At 40.9% G+C, this 19,894-nt stretch overlaps 2 protein-coding genes across 2 annotated transcripts; both read right to left on the bottom strand.

Moving 5' to 3' along the window:
- Positions 1-266: 266 nt before the first annotated feature.
- On the bottom strand, positions 267-11,023 carry tlk2 (tousled-like kinase 2). Its single transcript, XM_030735900.1, is given in 21 exon segments — positions 267-836; positions 959-1,066; positions 1,595-1,706; positions 3,220-3,358; positions 4,041-4,210; positions 4,299-4,388; positions 4,482-4,573; positions 5,003-5,084; positions 5,516-5,613; positions 5,722-5,788; positions 5,884-6,036; positions 6,233-6,369; positions 6,485-6,595; positions 6,791-6,883; positions 7,097-7,195; positions 8,829-8,927; positions 9,117-9,160; positions 9,238-9,304; positions 9,378-9,455; positions 10,945-10,993; positions 10,995-11,023. Coding segments are annotated over 21 exon segments (2,091 nt in total). The 3' UTR covers positions 267-662.
- A 2,092-nt stretch (positions 11,024-13,115) lies between these two features.
- mettl2a (methyltransferase 2A, methylcytidine) lies at positions 13,116-19,601 on the bottom strand. The gene is given in 10 exon segments (XM_030735886.1): positions 13,116-13,857; positions 13,979-14,044; positions 17,237-17,343; positions 17,453-17,499; positions 17,501-17,593; positions 17,683-17,743; positions 17,891-17,940; positions 18,281-18,489; positions 18,833-18,921; positions 19,432-19,601. Coding segments are annotated over 10 exon segments (1,083 nt in total). The 5' UTR covers positions 19,584-19,601; the 3' UTR covers positions 13,116-13,648.
- Positions 19,602-19,894: the final 293 nt, after the last annotated feature.

The raw sequence follows: 19,894 nt of genomic DNA, 5'->3' as shown, positions 1-19,894 counted from the left end.
ATTCAGGTCTGGAATTTATTCGAGGCAAGGGTTCCCAGAACAGCAGGTTGGATGACATAGTGCCATAGATATTTAGGGTTCAATACATTAACAGCCCACAACTGATTCCCTCAGTTAAGTTCAGGGAACTGAAAAAATGTTTGAGCTAGCGGAGTTCAGACTATCTTGGACCAGAACGGCTCATGCACGGGCGTATGTGTGAGTGTAGGTATGAGGCCTTCCGCAGTCCTTTCCATCTGGCCAAGCTGAAGCAGTTCTATACTTCATTTTATTTCTTTTTCCTTTTTTTTTTTTTTTTTTAAAAGCAGAAAAGAAAAATCCCAAACACTGAACCCCACTTTTCACCAACACGGTGCCAAAGCCTCACCCCTTGCTATGCGAGTCATCCAGGGCTTTGACCCCCAGAACGTTGTCACCCACTTGAGAAAGCAGGACAGGTGAGCTGGGGTAGACGGACATGAGAGGGACGAAGGGTGACGTGCGTCCCCCCAAACCATCTATGATTTCACCCACCCCTTGCCACCATCTGACCAGTTTCCCCTTGGGGTTTTCATGGCAAGGTGGGATGCTGTTAGGAGGGGGTGACACAGTACGGCGTCGCTCCCACCCCACCCCACCCTTTCAAATGAATTCAGTTCGCTAGTCAGTCAAGGTATGTGGGCTCAGTTTGAGGCGCTGCTGTTGGAGGAACTGGATGTGGAAGCCATTGCCATGCCTGAGGTGCCCGAGGAGGCCACTGACTTGCGGATGTGGGGCATGAGGAAGGGGTCACTGGCCAGCTGGTGCACATCGATGCGGTCCTCCTTACGGTAGACTAGACAGCGCCTTATAAAGGCCTGGAAGGAGAAAGAAAAGACTGTCAAGAGTACATGACCTCCACAGAGAACATAAGGAGAGAAACAAGCACAAAACTTCCAAGGACCTGAAAACACAAAGGCAAAAATCATGAGTCCAATACCTTAGCTTCAGGTGTGACTACAGGTTTAGGGGGAAATTGAACTTCTGTTGCCTTCAGAATGGTGTTTTCCTGCAGGATGTCCTGCTGGGACTGATTGTGACCAAAGGGCTGCAAAAGAAAAAGTAGTAAAAAAGTGTTACAACCCCAAAGTACTGACAGAAATTGAATGATTTGGGTTAATTTTGAAATAATACATTGTGGAACAAATATGACAAATTTCAAAATGAATCATTTATTTTTCTAAAGAAAGGTTTACAAAGATCCTTTTTGAGGCCTTCACGTGTGACTGTTTTTGCTGATATTTTTAGTGGTGTTTGGAGGGAAGGTTAGTTTTAATGAGAAAAATGTAGGCATGTATAAACATTGCTTCTGCCCGAGCCTGTTCAGCCACTTCTTGCTACATGCCATTCACGATGTGTAAAATGAGATGACTGAATAAAAATAAGCCAGCAAAACTAACATGATCTGCATAAAAGTGAATATGAATAATTCAAGTGCACTGCTATACACTGTAGTTATACTGGGGTCACGAGCTTTTCTACTACAATATGAATTCTTAAATTGGGGGGGGGGGGATCTAAAATTATCCCAACTATAATATCTTATTAAAATGTTTATTCAGTGTGCGTTTCCTACCTTGCGGCCATACAAACACTGGTAGAAAATGACTCCCACAGACCACACATCAACCTTGTTGGAGATTTTAGGTGGTTCCTTGCCGACCACGAAGCACTCCGGGGGCAGGTACCTAAAGGAGAAGAGGGGAGCCGTGTTAATATTCATAGATTTCAACAAGCCCAATAATACTGTCTGGACTTTCAAGGTGTATTCTGAAGACATGACGAGACATCTTAATAGCATAAAAAATGATTTAAATAAACACGGCGCTAGAGCCAATTCTAAATAAGAACCAGGTAATCAGAGTTAAGTTATATGACATTAGTGTCAGATATCTTTATTGTCATTGCACAATACAATGAAATTTTATGCACTTGTACACAGAGCAGAGAGGTAGAACAAGTATCAACAAAATAAATATCACAAAACATTACAACTTTTATGAGTAAAGCACTGATTTATCTAAATGTATGAAGTACACTGCCTTTTAGCCACACGTTTTTTTAAAAATAAATATGCACAATGCTGATTATGTTTCCATGTCTATTCCTCCTCCATTGTTACAGTATTATGTCTCCACCAAGCAACTACAATCAATAGCCATGTTTACATGGACACAACTGGATTAAAAGCCTGACCGGGATAAAAATGCTTCATGTGAGCACGCCTATCGGAAGATTCTGACCCGAGCTCGCTCTTCTGGATCAAAATTTCCTTCCAATCAGGACAGGTGGGTTATACCAACTGCTAATCAGATCAGAGTGCATCTAAACACTTCTTCTAAAGTTTGGTGTAAAATTATCCTTACTGCGCATATTTGTCCCATCAGCCATACGTCAACGTACTGCATTTCCACCTTTATGACAGCTGATGGTGAGCATGGCAGGAGTGAAACAAAACTGGTAACTGACAAACATTTTACTTGAAGTCAGAGATGCGAGAGAGGGGAGGAACCAAAATGTGTGGCTTGCAGCAAAGTGATGATAAAAGGAGAACCCCAGACAGATGTGTGTGTGTGTGTGTTTACACTGGAAATCACAACACCTTCTTTTTCCAGAAAGTTCAGCGCATGCCAAAATGATTTAATCTGTTGAAATGTTTCATGCATATAAACACATCATGGTCAGATCACCTTATTTAGGGTCCATGTAAACAGTGAAGTTCTAATCTGAACTGTAATCAGATTGAAGAAATTTTGCACATGTAAACATGGCTAATAACACTCGCTAATGATTATTTTTACCCTGCCAATATTAAAGAATCAATACAATTATGCAGCACAAGTGACTAAGTGCCCCTTAATTTCACTCCTCTAAGAATCCAGACAAGTATGCAGTGCAATCTGACAAAATCCCGCATCTCCAGTCTCTATAAGCCTACTTAGCTTTCAGTGTGCAGCTGTGTCATATTTCAGCTCAGTCCCACCTGCCAGAGACACACTACTGTTGCTCTTTACCGCTAGTTGTCGTATGTGTGTGAGCCATGCATGACCCTGGATTTTTCTCCCACTAAGCTACCAAGTGTTGTTAATGGATATAAATATTTAATAATTAACAGCTGGCTCAATATGATTTTTTCCACAGTCACGTACATGCGTTTCTGACTCTTCTAAAACATAAGTCATCTTTCAGTGTAAATCATACCAGTATGTTCCTGCTCCCTGTGAAGTCAGCTCCATCCCATCCACCGAATTGTAACTGTCATCATCCATGATCTTCGACAGGCCAAAGTCTGTGATCTTGATCTCCCCGCAAGCAGTGCCATTCACCAACAAAATGTTACCTGAAAAAGACCGAGGAAAGGATTTACAGGCATGAAAGACAAGATCCAATATCCAAGACATTAAGACAGTAGCACAGTGGATCTATGGTTACCTGTGCTGCCTCACAGCAAGTTCAAACCCGGGAAGGGCCCTTCTGTGTGGCGTTTGCATGTTTACCCTTGTGCTTGCAATGGTTTTCAGATCAAAAAACATGCCAGGTTACCACTGCCTATGTCAGCCCAGCGCACTCTTGTAAAACAGATTGCTAATCTCAAGAGTTTGACCTTAATGGTTAAGTAAAGCTTAAGAAAAAAAATAAATAAGTGACTCCAAGTCACTTGGTTATGACTGAGTTGTAATTTTGTGATCTTTGCCCCCTTGTGTGCTTTTGCAGCCAGACCCCACCCCCCTATTTATTTTTGGTTCTCCAAGTACTTATTTTGTTATAAAACAGATGAATTGTAGCAACTTTGTGACCTCTTATTTTAGTGTCCGCTGCACTATAGATTTAAGGAACCATAACAGGGTTCGGTCCCTTTTAATAACCAGTGTGGTACACCCTATTAAATAGTTTAAAAACAGTAAAGGAGCTGCAGCAGGATGACAAGCGGTTAATCTTACTGACAGTTCTGCTATTAATTAAACATAAAGAACCGCGCCAAGCTCTTACAATGCAAGAGCTAAAGTCAACTGAATACTTACCGGGCTTAAGGTCATAGTGGATAATGGGCGGTCTGATCTCATTGAGGTACTTAAGGGCGTTAACAATCTGCATAATGATTGAGCGGCCCTCTTTCTCTGACATTAGCTTGTGCTGCTTCAGGTAGAAGTCCAAGTCATTGCCCTCACAGTACTCCAGGACTGTGCAGAACCTGGTTTAAAACAAAGGGGCCGGTGTTTAAGTACCGTGGCAGAATGTGAAACAAGTTTTAAGTATTTGTTTTAAAAGGAATGACTTACGAGTCAGTATCAAGTGAAAAGTAGTCATAGAGTTTAACTATTCGTGGGTGGTCCAGCTCTTTATGGATTCTATATTCTCTGCAAGCATGTCTGAAAATAAAGCAATTATGCAATAAAGTTAAAATGTGTCAAAGCAGTTTGAAATATATTGTAGTATTGCCTTAAAAATAGCAAAGCACTCACTTGTGATAATTTTCCTTCTTCTCATCCCTCCAGTTCTTGTTTAACTGATGAATTTTGACTGCAACGTACCTTTGCTCCGTTAGGTCAAAGGCCTGGAAAAGAAGTGCCTCAGTAAGCACCTGTATTTGGCACGGCTTCATTTTAGTTGCAGCAGAGCTTCAGATTAAAGTGGCTTGTTTGCTAATCAGTGATAACAGCAGGCTCTCACATTCAGGCATAACCGTTTACTTGAAAATGTGAGAGCAACAAAGCACACACACAGCAGACGGCAAAACAATCTCCGGCCTAAAAACCAAATCATAGATATGAATCGACATCTCTGGCATGTTCGTTTAAGCAGCAGAAAATCTGCATTTATCTGAATAACTGCACAAAAACTGTATTAACAAAGTTGTCAAGCTAAAGAGTGGTTTGGGGAGGTCTTCACTCATTCATTCAATAAAAGCATACATTATAACACAATGCAGCAAGAAAGCAAGGCAAAGCAGACTGACCGATCTCTTCCCCCATCCCTCTCTCACCTTGTAAACTTCACTGAAACCTCCTCGTCCAAGTAAATGGAGTAGCAGGTATCGGTCGTTTAGCGTAGGGTGATCTTTGAATCTGGACATTGGGGGGTGGGGGGGTGCAAGAATTGTTATTAGAAGCTTTCAGTTACTCTGATGGCAGTTTACCACAACTAACCAACTTGTTTACAAAGGATTAGATAACGAAATAAAACATTTTAATGTACTGCATGTACCAATCATCAAAGCCCAGGAAGTGACACCTAAAATAGCTACAATCCTAACACATCATTTGAAATGATCAATTTGAACTGTTGCCAATAACAACTTGTAATCTGATTCGTTTTACAAAATATTTTTGTTTTGCACAGCAGTAAGCAGAGGAAAAAACTGTGTGTTCAGGTATCAACTAAATGGTGTCTGAACACATTAAAATACGACTCGCCTATCTATGAAAGACAAAGCTGTCACAAACAACACCACCACTACGTACTCCATGTCTGAAATGAGACTAAGCACAAATCTTACTGGGAATTATCCTCATTGTGGATCCTTTTCAACTCGCGTATGTGAAGGTTTCGCACTCTCTCCAGTCTCTCCAGCTCTGCCTGGATCTCAGCCTCCTCCTGCAAAAGATGACAAAAATAATCACAGAAGATGTGCAACAAACAAACAACTACACAAAAAAAAAGGTCCACAACAAGCATGTTGGCACCAAAAACATTGAGGATTACCTTCTTCAGATGACCTAATCTTAGCTTAAAGATTTCCTCCTGCTCGTGGTACTCTGCCTGTGATAACCTGCAAGAATACAAAACCAAAAACAGCTTCAAATACAGTTGTAGAGGAATGATATATGGTATAAAAAAGAAAACGAATACGCAAAAGCATCATACGCTTCGCTCTCTGCTCCATTGGTCTTGCTTTTGCGTTTGTTTTGCTCAAGGCTTGGTGGTGGGGTCTGAGCCATTGAGGGCGGCTTGCGTTTGGCCAGCAGCTTCCTCTGCCTTTCAATGTCCTCTCGCTGGGAGTTTATTCTTTCCTGTTGTCTGGAAATAGACAACACATTAGCAGGAAGTATGGACCTAAGAAATTCATTTGTTCAAGTATGAGCTACTGTAAAGTACTAAATCTACAACATTAATACAACTAACTAATACATTATCAAGATATTTTTTCTCTGGTCTGATTTTGACCTTTAAACTAGCACAGAGTTACTTAACGGATTCAAACGTGAAGACTCACTTGATAAGGTTTTGGAAAGCATATCCATCTGTCCACTGCTCAGTGAAAGATGCCCCGTGTCTCACTGTGGTGAAATGACCCAGTCGAAGCCTATCTTGCATACTTTTATCCCGACATGCCATCTTCTCTTGTTTAGACTGGAATAAATGGGAAGAAAGGCAGGCATAATTCAGGACTTCTTCAACTAGTTCATTTAAGAATGACTTACTCTGGAATCTAATAGTTTAAAATTACACCAATGCATGAACATACTTTTTCAATGAGAAGCTTCTTGGACATGGTCACACACTTATTTAAGCGTTCCTTGTATCGCTCTAGCATCCTCTGTTGTTCATCAATTTGCCTCCTCAGATCACAGTTGGCCTGGAAGAGAGCATATAATCAAGCAGGAAAACTGTCATATGAAGCATAAACAAAACTATGGCTTGTTTATAGAAGAGTAATATGTCAACTGTAACATGCCTTGAGTGAAAAAAACAAGACAGAAAATATGATATTCTCAAAACCAATGAAAATAGCAAGCAGAGTAGCAGGGATGAAGTGTAATGAGATTAGTACCCGCAGCAAATCATCTATGCGGCCCTCCTTCTTCTCCAGGTCAGAGTTCTTGTTGTTCTCCATTGCTGTTAGTTTCTCTATAGTAAGGTCAGACTAAAGGACACAGTGAGCACAAAAGTGTTGGTTAATGGTGGATCATTCTACAGCACAGTCAAATGCAGTGCAACAAGTTGTCTCATATATAACAGTATCTTCAAGCGTACGGTGACCGTTTGTGACTTATTGGTATATATGCCAATTATTTAATAATTTATAATTCAAATAAGAGTTAAATCAGACAGCCAGCCCTGAGAGTGTGTCCAGTACCTGTGTGGCTTTGTGAAGCATGTGAAGAGAAGCAGGCTTCAGTGAACAAGAGGAGTGTTCTGTGTTGGAGCTGATGGAGGATGGGCTTCCCTGCTGCACCTGCAAGGTAGAAACAGTCCCCCCCAAAAAAAAACCTTACCATGAGTAAGTGTGCCAACTTCATCACATTAGTTATGATAAAACATGGGAACAATATGGCAAAAGAACATTTTTGCAAACAACGTGAAAGTGAATGTGAAGCATATGACACACAAGAAGCAAGTTTTAAGTTTTCGATGAAAAAAAAAAAAAAAAAAGTCCTCAAGAGCAGTGTTAATTTTGATTTAGTTTTAGTCACAGTCTTTTGATGAAAATGTAATTTAGTTTTAGTCATTATTTAGTCATCTGAATAATTTTAGTTTTACTCTAGTTTTAATTGATGAAATTATCCTAAGAATATAGTCGACTAAATCTACAGTCGATTTAGTCGACTAAAATATAAAGAGTGCAAAATGTAAACGCTTTTTTCTTCAGTTCCCGTGAATTAGTCATTATACACACTTATGCAAATTAAACATTTATTAAAAGTTATGAAATATTATTAGTAATATTAACATTAGCGTTTCACCTGCTTCCCACACACCTGATCATTAACACCACCTTACTGAGATAATACGAGTGTTTCACAGCAGGACGCTCTGAAAGGTACAGGGCAGTGTTCAGGACTAAGGTTAGGAAAGGCTGATCCACCGCGGTGTGGAGATTTTCTCTAAACAACACAAACTAAACTGGGAAAAACACTTTACCCTGCATGACATTAAAATGCTTACCTTTGCATGGAGACCTGGGTGACTGGTTTGCTGATGTTGTTTAAGATTTGTTGCGTTTTTACCCACGATAGTCGCCCCACATGGTTTACACATCGTTTTGTTTGTCACAGTGTCAAAGGACAAATGTGTCCATACATCGGCTCTTCTCTTTCTCCCTGCTGACATTGTTTACATAACTTAGTTCTATCGGAAGTAACGACCAATCCACAGGCTAGTTTGTCCTTCCTGGGTTTAGAGCAAATTTATGCAACTGTGTGTTTGATTGGATGTTTTCCTAACTTGTCCCGCCCTGTCACAAAATTAAATCAGTTCTGATTGGATGTCGTCCCCGCCAAGCATTTTCTTCTTGTTTTCATCCGTTGACGAAAGTGTCAGTTAATTTCGTTATCGTTTTTATCATTTTAGGTCGTTTTAAATCAGTTATCGTCTCGTTATCGTCATGAAAAAAAAGGGTCGTTGACAAAAACTATGACGAAAACATTTTGTCAACAAAATTAACACTGCTCAAGAGTTCTCGAAATTATTTCAAGGCTTTTAAACAATTGATTTTACTTGGAGAGATGTAAGGTCTCTGGTTCACAAAAGAAGAATCAAACACCAAAAGGCATATGCAAGACATCCATCTAAATAAATTAACTAATGAACTAATGACTGTCTGCTTGGCAAACATTTGCACTATTAATGTAGCAGTTCACATTCATGTCTTTTTCTTTGGTTTTAACTGCTAAAGGGACAATAGATTCAAAATTACAGTAGACTGTACTGTACCACACCGATTTCTTTACAGGGTATTTACAGACCACATTTGATTCTACCCACCTTCTTAACAAGTGTGAAAGAGAGAATGGGAAGAAAAAGTGTTGAGATTTAAAATAAATAAATGAATAAAAGCATAAGAAAGACCATAGAGCAAACATGCTCACCGTGACAGGGGGGTTGGAGAGAGAGTGCTGTGGGGAAGAGCGGACCACTGGTGGAATTCCCCTGGCAGGGCTGGTACCAGGACCGCTACCTCCCGCAAACTGACAGACAGGTAAAGGAAGAAACAACGAATGAAAGAAGAAGAGAAAAGTAGTTCAATGGAAAAGACCGAGATGGGTAAAAGAAGGTGTTAAAAAGTATATGAAATGTTATACACCCAATACTGAAGCATTCCAGAGTTTGGCTGTACTCACCACAACAAAGAAACAGAACAATTTTCTGCCACTCACCTCAAAATAATCACTAATTTTATGTCCCCTTGCTCCTGCTTTGCCTAGAAAAGAGAGGAAGGGAGTTCAGAAAGAACTGGAAATATCTGGGATACATGGTAAAAAGATCAAACAATCTTACCTTGGCTGTCAAAGTGGTCTGCTTTGCGTTTCCTCACTCTCTGGTCATTTGCCTTTTTCTCAGGAGTCTGTGAGGAAAGAGGCATGAGTCAACCAAATGCATAATAATATAACACACTGAGAGATGGTATAGAGACTAACCTCTAGCTCTTTGTCACTGAGTGAGCCCACACTGCATAGACTCTGATTGGATGACTCATTTTGATTCTGACCCGAGCCCTGTTAAAATGTGGTAAAAATACATCAAAAGAATGCACAGGGAGCAATTAACCATAAATATACTTAAAAGATGCAAGAAGCATGTAGACAAAATAAAAATAGTACCCTCAAAATGCATGCGCTTATGAAAGGGAGAGAGAGAGCGAGAGGCTGTGTACACAGTTTGAAAAGAGTAAAATGGGTGAGAAACTGAGGGAAGGGATGCAGAGGCTTGTTTAAATACCATCACCATTAACTTCCCACAGAATGTAGACCTGCATTGGTTCTAATGCTGGTTCCCTAGGTGACGCCTGTCAATCAAGTGATTCACATCAGAATTCAGGAGGCACTGTCCAATCAGGGAGAGATACTTAGTCATTCAGAGCACACAAGAGCTCCCTCACTGAACCCTCCTAAAATGGCTGAACATTAGGCATGCTGCTGGGGATGTATTCCTCCCTCTGTCTGTCACCTTTAGATAATGTCATCTATTTTTCTCCTGTTCACCGTAGTCTTAACCAGTCTTCCCCCCCCCCCCAGAAAGCCACTGAAAAGATGCCTTGCGTGATTTAAGAATGACAGTTTCTTTTTTTTACCCCCTCCAACCTCATATCTGGTTGTTTCTGTAAAAACAAAGGCACTTTGCAACAGTTTCTGACCCCCTATGTTCCATTATCAAAAGGGGCTCTACCTCTTTGTCTGCAAAGGATGACAATTTTCCTTTCTTTCATGCCAAGTCAGTGATGACAAAGACAGTAGCGATGCCACAAGGCTTTCCAAGGTCAAAGAAAAAACTCTAAACTTCTATGTGACATTGAAGGGCTTTTAGACCACCAAGCCATATTTCTTCAGAGCCATTTGTTGAAACACTTCTCCCTCACTTTCTCCCCCCCACACACACATTGCTGCTCTTGTCATACAGGGTGGCTGTGGCGTGATGCCTTAGCAAGAGCCGCCATCTTCTCTGCGGCAGCAGCCATGCCATGCTCTAGGCTCAGCTCTGCCTATGGCTGGCACAGGGCCCACTCCTGGCGCTGACTCTCACTCCCTAACTGTTTCCAAGATCACCTTCCACAAAGACAGCTCCATCCATGTAAGCAAGACAGGGGGTGTGAGGCTAAATCCTGCCTCCACTTACACCTGGTCAAGAACCATTTCTGCATTCCTCTTCTGCTTTCACTCCTCCTCCCCCTACCACCCCTGTCCCGTCTGTGGCCTTTTTGGCAGGCGTTACCACTTGCATATACAGCCACTACATCATGAGCCAGGGAGAGATGCCATATCACACACCACCAAAAAACACAGACACAGCTCAACCTTCTCCAGAGACAGACAAAGAAAAGGAGTGGGGCCAAGCTTGTCCAGGCCAAACAGCAGAATGATACTGAGGCAGAGTAAGACAAAGAAAGGAAGAGATTCACAAAAATGTGCAATCAAGAAAATCTGCAATTATAATAAGCTCTTCAGACTTCTGATGCTCCACCTTTGCGACATCTGCTGTAACACAAACCTTTGCCACACCGACCCCTGTGAAGCGAGCCTCCAGCAGCCTCCGTCGGGGGGTCCAAGCTATGCAGTTCTTCCATCATGGCTGCAGAGACAAGAGCAGATTAAGGAAGGTGTTGAAGAGTCTGGAATATTCAAGTGGGAGTGAGGGTTCACCATTTCAAAAGGCATCATTTGTGATGAGTCATGGCTGTTTTTAGCTATATGGATGTGGAAAATTCCTGTTCTGAGTCATCAATAAGCTTGACAATAATGTTATACACCATGTGTTCAGCAAGCACTAGCCATGAAACTTTGTTACTATATTACACAATCTAGCTGAACATACAGCCAATAGTAGATATTGGATATGCATTAAAGACGTGGGCCAGATGTGTGTAGTGATCCCTGGAAATTATAGCATCATGTGATAACGCCCTGGCATTATAGGCCTAAGTTACATGGTGCTGGAGTTATCAAAGGTCACTAATGGAAGGGCTGCCAAGTACAGTCATAGCAATGGAAAAGACCACAATAGACAATAAGGGTCCAGCTTGCTAGCTTGTGCAAAGGTTAATATTTAAGTTACACGCCCAATACTGAATGCTGTGTCTGTTATCTATGGATTACATACGTGAACTAAACAGTGCAACCTGTGGTATTCATGTCAATCTGGGGACACATTACTGCCCTTAATGTTTACTCATTATTGGTTTTGCTGGCTCAACGTTATAATGACAACATATTGATCTGAGACATCCTCAGTGAATAATCCGCGAAGAAGCCAGCTAAGACTGGAAAATGAGCTACAAGCTTACATATGTTGGACATCACTTAGCGTAGCATTGCAATTCAGCAGCTAACGGTTAACGTTAGCTAGTGACATTAAGATGGGGTTTTTGACAAATATTTAACGCACCCAGGCCTGGCAAATGTTAAGTAATGCTACTCCAACTATACCCGTTTGATCAAATGACTACTCAGGAAATGAAATATTAAATAAAAGCCCGCAATAATAAAGTGTTTTGCGAACACTTTACACGGCTAGCGTTAGGTATCCATCGGGCTAACTCAAAAAAGAAGCATCATCTCTGCTCTGTTTTGCTAGGTACTCGTGCCACGAAGTCTGGTCTCCGTGTGATGAGAGGCATGTGCAGTTATATCCTTTTGTTCGACAACCAGCCGAAATACTTACTGTAATTTAATATTTTCACGGTCCTCTGAAGGGCCTGTTAACCCTGAAACTGTCTCCGTTGTTTCGCCTGTGCTCGGCAGACCCTCCCAGGCTAGGCCGCATCCACAGCCGCGTCCCTCGCGTGCTGATTGCAACGATCAAGACCCAGGAGCGCGCTGCGTAGCTCAAGGTAGACGACGGAGGATTCCCTCGGAGGCCTCGACAACTCCGGGTATCCCAAACCCGCCTTTCTGCTTAGCTTACGCGGGGATCCCCATCACATCCCTCTCTCCGAGGACCATACCGTGCATCGGTCTGGTTATTTCGTTCCACACAATGGCGACCCTCGAGATTTTGCGTTTTTCACCAGGTATAAATGATGTCTTTAGGCTAGCGTTGGTTACCCCCCTATCTTTATTTCCCCCGGTGATGAGATGAATTTTGGGTCCTGGCTGTCAGCTCGACCAAAACAAAGTTCGTCTTCAGTCGCCTTCCTCGCTGCAGGGAAGAAACCAATCTGTTTCGGAAGTTGTGCTGTTGCAAGCGTTTCAGTTGAATCCGGATCGATTCGGTTCGGTTCTCATGTTTTTGCAATGTAAACAATAATCAGTAAAATCTCATATTTTCTCGTGAGATTGGTCAAGTATTTTCACCTTCGTTCAGTCCACGCCTGCTCCAAATCCCTTGTCTGGACCAATGGCAAATCCCTCTATACACAATACAATTTACCAGCGCCCACCCACACATATACCAAAATGATCACTTATCAGAAAGTTCCCATCATGTTCACGCCCACATACTTTACTGACTTAATATCAATAAACAGCTGACTAATTTGTTTTTTCCCTAACTAGCCATTCAAGCATTAAAAGTGTGATGGAAAACAAAGTAGCACTGGGACAAATTCACACCTATACAACCTTCCACTTTTAAAGGTACACTAAGTAAAAAAAAAAATAATAATAATACATTAATACGCTTCAAGTTTATGTATTTTTATTTTTCATGTACAAAAAAGGAAAACAAGTTTTCTTAAAAATCATGCAATTTATTTCAAAACATCAAAAACAGTCTGTATCAGAAGTGAAACATACAGGGGTTACCAGCCCTTTCTTAGATTACAGAACTGATCAGCAGAAAGTATGGAAGTTCGTTTTCATAACTGAAAAAAAAATGCTGTGCCCAAGTCAAAATTTTGGGTTAGTATCTCAAGATTTCAAATTATTACGTCAAAATTTCTAGAAACTCACTCAAAATTTTGAGAATAACCTGAAATTTTGACTCAGCCAACTCTGCCTGGTATTTATTTATTTTATTTTTTTCAGTGGCAGAAACAAGCTTCAATAAGAAAGTGACAAGGCATCACTCTTGTAGCTAGGATTACTGAACCATCAGAAAAACTATGCAAAAAGAGTCTGTCTGCATTTTGGCAGCTGGGATGGAGTAAAACCTTTCAGTATGTAAATACTGTGTTACATTCCATTCATCACAAAGCTTCCCAGTTCCAGAAATCCCCAAGAAAAAGCTAGGACCACCTTCACTTGACTTCGTAGTTTCAGCTGTAGTTGACGTTCAAGCCAGGTGGGTTCTCCCCTCTGTCACAGCCTTTCGTCTCAGGTGGCTGAACCGGAGCCTTTCGGTACTTGCACTGGATCCATACCCTGTACATGGTGAGCTGCTTTCCTCTGTTCACCTGCAGCCTTCTGTCCACAAGGTTCTGCACCTTCTCCAGCTTAGCCTCAGTGAACAGCTCATGGAGCTCATCTAAAATGAGCACAGAAATATGTTCACATACACCATTAGAAAGCAATGCTGCAAAAATAAACCCCAATAAATTCTGAAGACCTCCCACTGTTTTGGTTTTTTTTTTGTTTTTTTTTTTTACCTTGAGTAAAAAAATATACTTGCGTTCCATCCCCTCGTACATAAAAGTTTTCTGACAGGCACCTTCCTGAAAGAAAGAAATAAAGAATGCACATTATTTCACAGCAAGTCACAGAAAATCCCATAAGCATGGATTCATTAATGTATCACCCTTTGAATTTTGGGTATCATAAATTAAATGTAGTCCTATTGCATTTTTTTTTAACTTATATATCACCCGTTTTTGTAAATGCTTGTCTAACTGTCTAATTCAGGGTCAGCTTCCTCTGAAAAAGAAAGCCTAAAATCAGAATTGGCTGCCTCCCTGATATAACTCACGCATACGCACCTTAAAGCAGACAACCTGTAATGGAACCTGTAAGGAAATGGCATCTCACTAATTTAGAAGATGTTCATTTAGCCTGGAAAAAGTTTGTTGCTCTATAAAAAAGCCCTCTGTAAGGCTAAGACATCTTACTATTCATCACTGGTTGAATAAAATAAGAACACCCCAGGTTTCTTTTCAGCACTGTAGCCAGGCTGACAAATATTAAGAGCTCTGTTGAGCCGAGTATTCCTTTAACCTTAACTAGTAATGAATTAATGAATTTCTTCACAAATAAAATTTAAACCATTAAAGAAAAAATTATTCATAACCATCTTGCAGATGTATCATTATGTACAGCTACTTTGAATACTACTGATATTTTTTTAGACTCTTTCTTTCCAATTGATCCTCCTGAGTTAACTTCAATAGTTGCTTCCTCCAAGCCATCAACATGTCTGTTAGATCTCATTCCTACAAGACAGCTCAAAGAAATCCTACCAGTAATTAAGGCTTCAACCTTAAATATGATCAATATTTAATGGGCTATGTACCACAGGACTTCAATGTGGCAGTAATTAAACATTACTTAAAAAGCCATCATTTGACCCAGCTGTCTTAGCTAATTATAGGCCAATCTCTAACTTTCCTTTTCTCTCAAAAATTCTTGAAAGACTATTTGTAAAACAGCTAACTAACCATCTAGAGGGGAACGTTTTTTTTTTTTTTTTAAAGAGTTTCAGTCAGGATTCAGAATTCATCACAGTACAGAAACGGCATTAGGAAGGTTACAAATGATCTTCTTATGGTCTCTGACGGTAAACACATCTCTGTGCTTGTCCTGGTAGACCTCAGTGCAGTGTTCAATCCTTTTAGCCATAATATTTTATTACAGAGATCAGAGCATGTCTTAGGTATTAAAGGTACTGCGTGCAGTGGTTTGAATCATATCTATCTAATAAACTCCAATTTGTTCTTCGTCATACACTAAGATTAATTATGGAGTCCCACAGGGTTCTGTGCTAGAACCGATGCTATTTACATTATATATGCTTCCCTTAGGCAGTATTATTAGAAAGCATTGCATACATTTTCATTGCTATGCAGATGATACCCAGCTTTATCTATCCATGAAGCCAGATGACACACATCAATTAGTTAAACTGCAGACATAAAGACCTGCATGACCTCTAATTTTTCAAGTTTCAAGTTTTATTGTCATATGCACAGTAAGGAAACATGTTTCCTATTACAATGAAATTTTATTTTTACTTCCTGCTTCTAAATTTAGATAAAATTGAAGTTACCCCACAAATCTTAGAAACATAGTGTCTGACCAGATACTTACTCTGGATGGCATTACTTTGGCCTCCAGTAACACTGTGAGGAATCTTGGAGTCATTTTTGACCAGGATATGTCCTTCAATGCACATATTAAACAAATATGTAGGACTGCTTTTTTTGTATTTGTGCAATATTTCTAAAATTAGAAACATCCTGGCTCAGAGTGATTCTGAAAAAATAATTAATGCATTTACTTATAGGCTGGATGACTGTAATTTATTATCAGGTTGTCCCAAAAGCTCCCTGAAAAACCTTCAGTTGATCCAAAATGCTGCAGCAAGAGTACTGATGGGGACCAGAAAGAGGAAGCAGATTTCTCCCATATTGGCTTCTCTTCATTGGTTCTCTGTTAAATTCAGGATTGAGCTTAAAATTCTTCTTCTCCTCACATACAAGGTCTTGAATAATCAGGCCCCATCTTATCTCATAGTACCATATCAGCCCAATAGAGCACTTTGCTCTCAGACTGCTGGCTTTCTTGCGGTTCCTAGGGTTCCAGGGTATTTTAAAGTAGAATGGGGGGGTGGCCTTCAACTTTCAGGCCCCTCTTCTGTGGAACCAGTTCCCAGCTTGGATTCAGGAGACAGACACTTTGTCTATTTTTAAGATTAGGCTTAAAACTTTCCTTTTTGATCAAACTTATAGTTGGGGCTGGATCAGGTGATCCTGAACCCTCCCTTAGTTAAGCTGTAATAGGCCTAGGCTGGTGGGGGCTTCCAATGATGCACTGAGTGTTTCTTCTTTACTCAACTCTTTCACTCTCTGTGTTGATACACCACTCTGCTTTTCTTCATTATTAGTTATTATTAATCTCTGGCTCTCTTCCAAAATATGTCTTTTGCCCTGTCTCCCTCCCCTAACCCCCAACCAGTCACTGCAGTTGACTGCCCCTCCCTGAGCCTGGTTCTGCCAGAGGTTCCTTCCTGTTAAAAGGGAGTTTTTCTTTCCCACTGTCACCAAGTGGGACAGTGGGAAAGGGGCTCATAGGGGGTTGTCTGATTGTTGGGTTTTCTCTGTATTATTGTAGGGTCTTTGCCTTACAATATAAAGCACCTTGAGGTGACTGTTACCATGATTTGGTGCTATATAAATAAAAATTAATTTAATCCGTGACCCTGAATTGGATAAGGGGAAGAAAATGGATGGATGAATTGAATGGGGGCATTGGAGCCTGTCCCAGCTGGCATAAGGTGAAAGGCAGGACATCCCCAGGACAGGTCACCAATCTATCACAGGACTAATACAGAGAGAGACAGACACTCATTCACGCTCATGTTTACACATAGGCCCAGAAGCACCATTTAACCTAATATGCAAGTGTTTAGATTGTTGGAGAAAGATAGCGTGCCCAGAGAAACCCCAAGCAAGTACAAGAACATGCACACTCCACAGCCAGCTGGTGGACTTGAACCCAGGACCCTCTTGCTGTGAGGCGACAATGCTAACCACACTGTGCCACCTTAGGATATGTAAGAGCAGCAAAATGTGCAAAGTGATCTAAAAAAGTGTGCTACGTTGTTGGTGAAACAAAATTTTAAGGATCGACATGAGTAACCAGCTATGAACAATGGAGCTTTTTGAGCCTAGTGTCTTGCTGAATGTCAGCCTAACCTTTCTTGAAGCGGAGTTGTGCCATATCGTAGCGTCCATAGTCCCTGAGCAGCATCACTCCACCAGGCTTCAGCAGGCGTGCCAGCCTACTGATCGATGCTTGCATCCTGAAGCAGGGGGGAAAGTTTAAGGGAAGCAGTGCAAATTTAATTACTTCCGCTGAGTGAAAACCAAAGGGAAGAAAAGATGAAACAGAAAAAAAACAGAAGTTCATACTTCTTGGGATGCAGTGCTGATAGAACAAAGATTAGCACTATAACATAACAAGGGTTTCATCAGGGAGGGGTAATTGGCTTCTACATCGCTCAAGTCATGAACAAAGGCGTAACACCGCCCTGGGTCATACTCTGGATGACTGATGACAGAAGACAGTTTTAATTCATTAGCTAGCCTGCAACCCGAGACATGATCATCCTTTCATGATCCCATCATCATCATCAGCTCACCTTGACTAACTCCACAGCAGTGCTGGAGAAGTCACAGCAGTAAACAAACAGTCCTGGATCACTGGAAAGGGCAGAGCACCAGTTTTATTGTAGCATACGGTGCAAGAGCACAGTTTTATTGTAGCATACGGTGCACATTATGCTGTATGAGAGGCAATGAGACGTGTGCTTTTCAAACACAGTCTGAAATGTTTTTGCCAGCACTTACTTGTTGGTCTTTAGTATTGGAAAAACTGTGTTTCCCACACCACAGCCAACCTGTACAGAGTACAGAGTATACAAATTAAAACAGTAACACAGATGGTATACACCGTTTCATAAGAATGAATCCCCTCAAAAACTTTTTCCTCTAAGAGAAAATATTATAATTAGCAAAACAATAAGGGGTTTGCTTGGTAAAAATCTAAACTTTCTTCCGGAAAACATTTAATCTGTAACTAAACTAAAAGCAGATGATTTCACTCATTTAATTAAGTGGAACAGTCTATTAAAAATTAAACATTTTAAAGAATCTTATTTAGAAATCCAAGTATTTAAAGAGCTGTTTCCTTATTTGAGGTGAAAGTTTAGCTAACTTGTCGTCATTACACTCTCTCACCTCCAGAATGCGATACGTGGCATGCTCCCTGCTTTGTTCTTGACTTTCTTCTGTACCAGAGGCATCAGGGTGAGATTCATGGTTCAGGCTGCACTGTGGGGCCAACTCTGGGAACTCTGTGAAGAGCCAGTGACGGTCTTTGAAGAAACGATTCTCGTGGATTGTGTAAAACTCATTCCAGTATTCGTTGGCCCGGCTGTTGTACTCCTCTGCAAAGGTAAAGTGAAGTAAAGTAAAGCCAGTGTTTTGGTAATAGAGCATATGTTGCCATGCTTACAAATCATCACAAAACATTTTAAAGAGCTTAATAAGACTATGCATTAAATTAAACTGAAGTTGAAAGTCAGTGGTTAAAAATTAGTTACAGCTACAATCTTATGCGGTAACAACAGCAACAGTGATCAGGCCACTTTCACAAGAAACTGAAAGGAGGGGAACGTCAATGCCACATTGGGAAGTGTTATCTTCCTGATCAGTAAGCCATACTTATGTTATTGGTTCTTAGTGTCAGTCAAACTGTGTGGTTTATGTATAAATTAGCAATGGTGCAACCTTGTTTTTCTGGAGGTAGTGGCTGACTGTGTTCTAAGACTTTCTTCTTAGCAGCTGCTTCTTGCTCATCGGTCCACTCCACATTGTCCCTGATGACAAGAAAACCCAATTATCCCAAGCAGTGTGGTAAACAACAGCAGAGCACCACTCTGCAATCCTGATATTCTTAAAGAAATTGTGTTTTTTGGTGATAGATTGTATCAGATCCCACACAAGCCGAGGAGGTGTAATAACATTTGCAGAATACATTGACATGCAGCCTGAACCTTTTTTACACCACGTCTGTGCTACATGGAGAACATGTTTTGAATATAGCACTGTATTTAGAGTTCATCAATAAGTTCATCAACAGAGAAATACTTGGCACTAATTAATAACTGTTATTCAACAACCAGTTTAGCCCACATCTTGTTATTACAGAGGAGGGGAAACCCCCACTCAAAATGTTAATGTTGAAATACTGTCTTGCTGAACTACATACAACCCACGACAAGCGATAATAATAGTGTCCCAGTGAGGGGACAGCAGCATGGACGGAGATGCGCGTGAACATCCAGTATGTCTGCTCTTTCTGGGGATTTCTGTTAAATGATACCGACCATGCGTTGTGCTGGAAGACCTGCCGTGGGTCTGTAAGGAAACGTGTCCCGAACTGAGGTCTCTTCACATCGCCGGTGGATGAATCTGACAGAGTCAGCCCGGTTTCACCGGTGCCTCCCTCCACACCGTCCACGGCGTGGGGCGCCGCCATGTTGGAAGTAACGCGCGGAAGAAGGGCTGGACCTTTAATTATGATGCGTTCAGGTGCTAGAGGAAATATCACAACTGAAGGGAAATAAACCTGATAGCACATAAAAAAAAAAAAAAAAAAAAAAAAGCCCGGATAGTAAAACTTTCGGGAGATTTTAGGGTATGCGATACAAGAGAAACAGGCTGGTTTTAATTATTACATTGCTTTACTGTAGTTGACATGTTCCACTTGTGTTTTTTCTGGTAGCACTTACAGGTTATTATAACTAGAGGGAGACATATGTTAGGAAGATTTTTTGGGTTAATTCAGAA

This window comes from Archocentrus centrarchus, chromosome 8 (assembly GCF_007364275.1).
Source record: "Archocentrus centrarchus isolate MPI-CPG fArcCen1 chromosome 8, fArcCen1, whole genome shotgun sequence".
Lineage (NCBI taxonomy): Eukaryota > Metazoa > Chordata > Actinopteri > Cichliformes > Cichlidae > Archocentrus > Archocentrus centrarchus.
The sequence above is the reverse complement of the archived record's forward strand: the minus strand, read 5'-3'. Positions and strand labels throughout refer to the sequence as shown.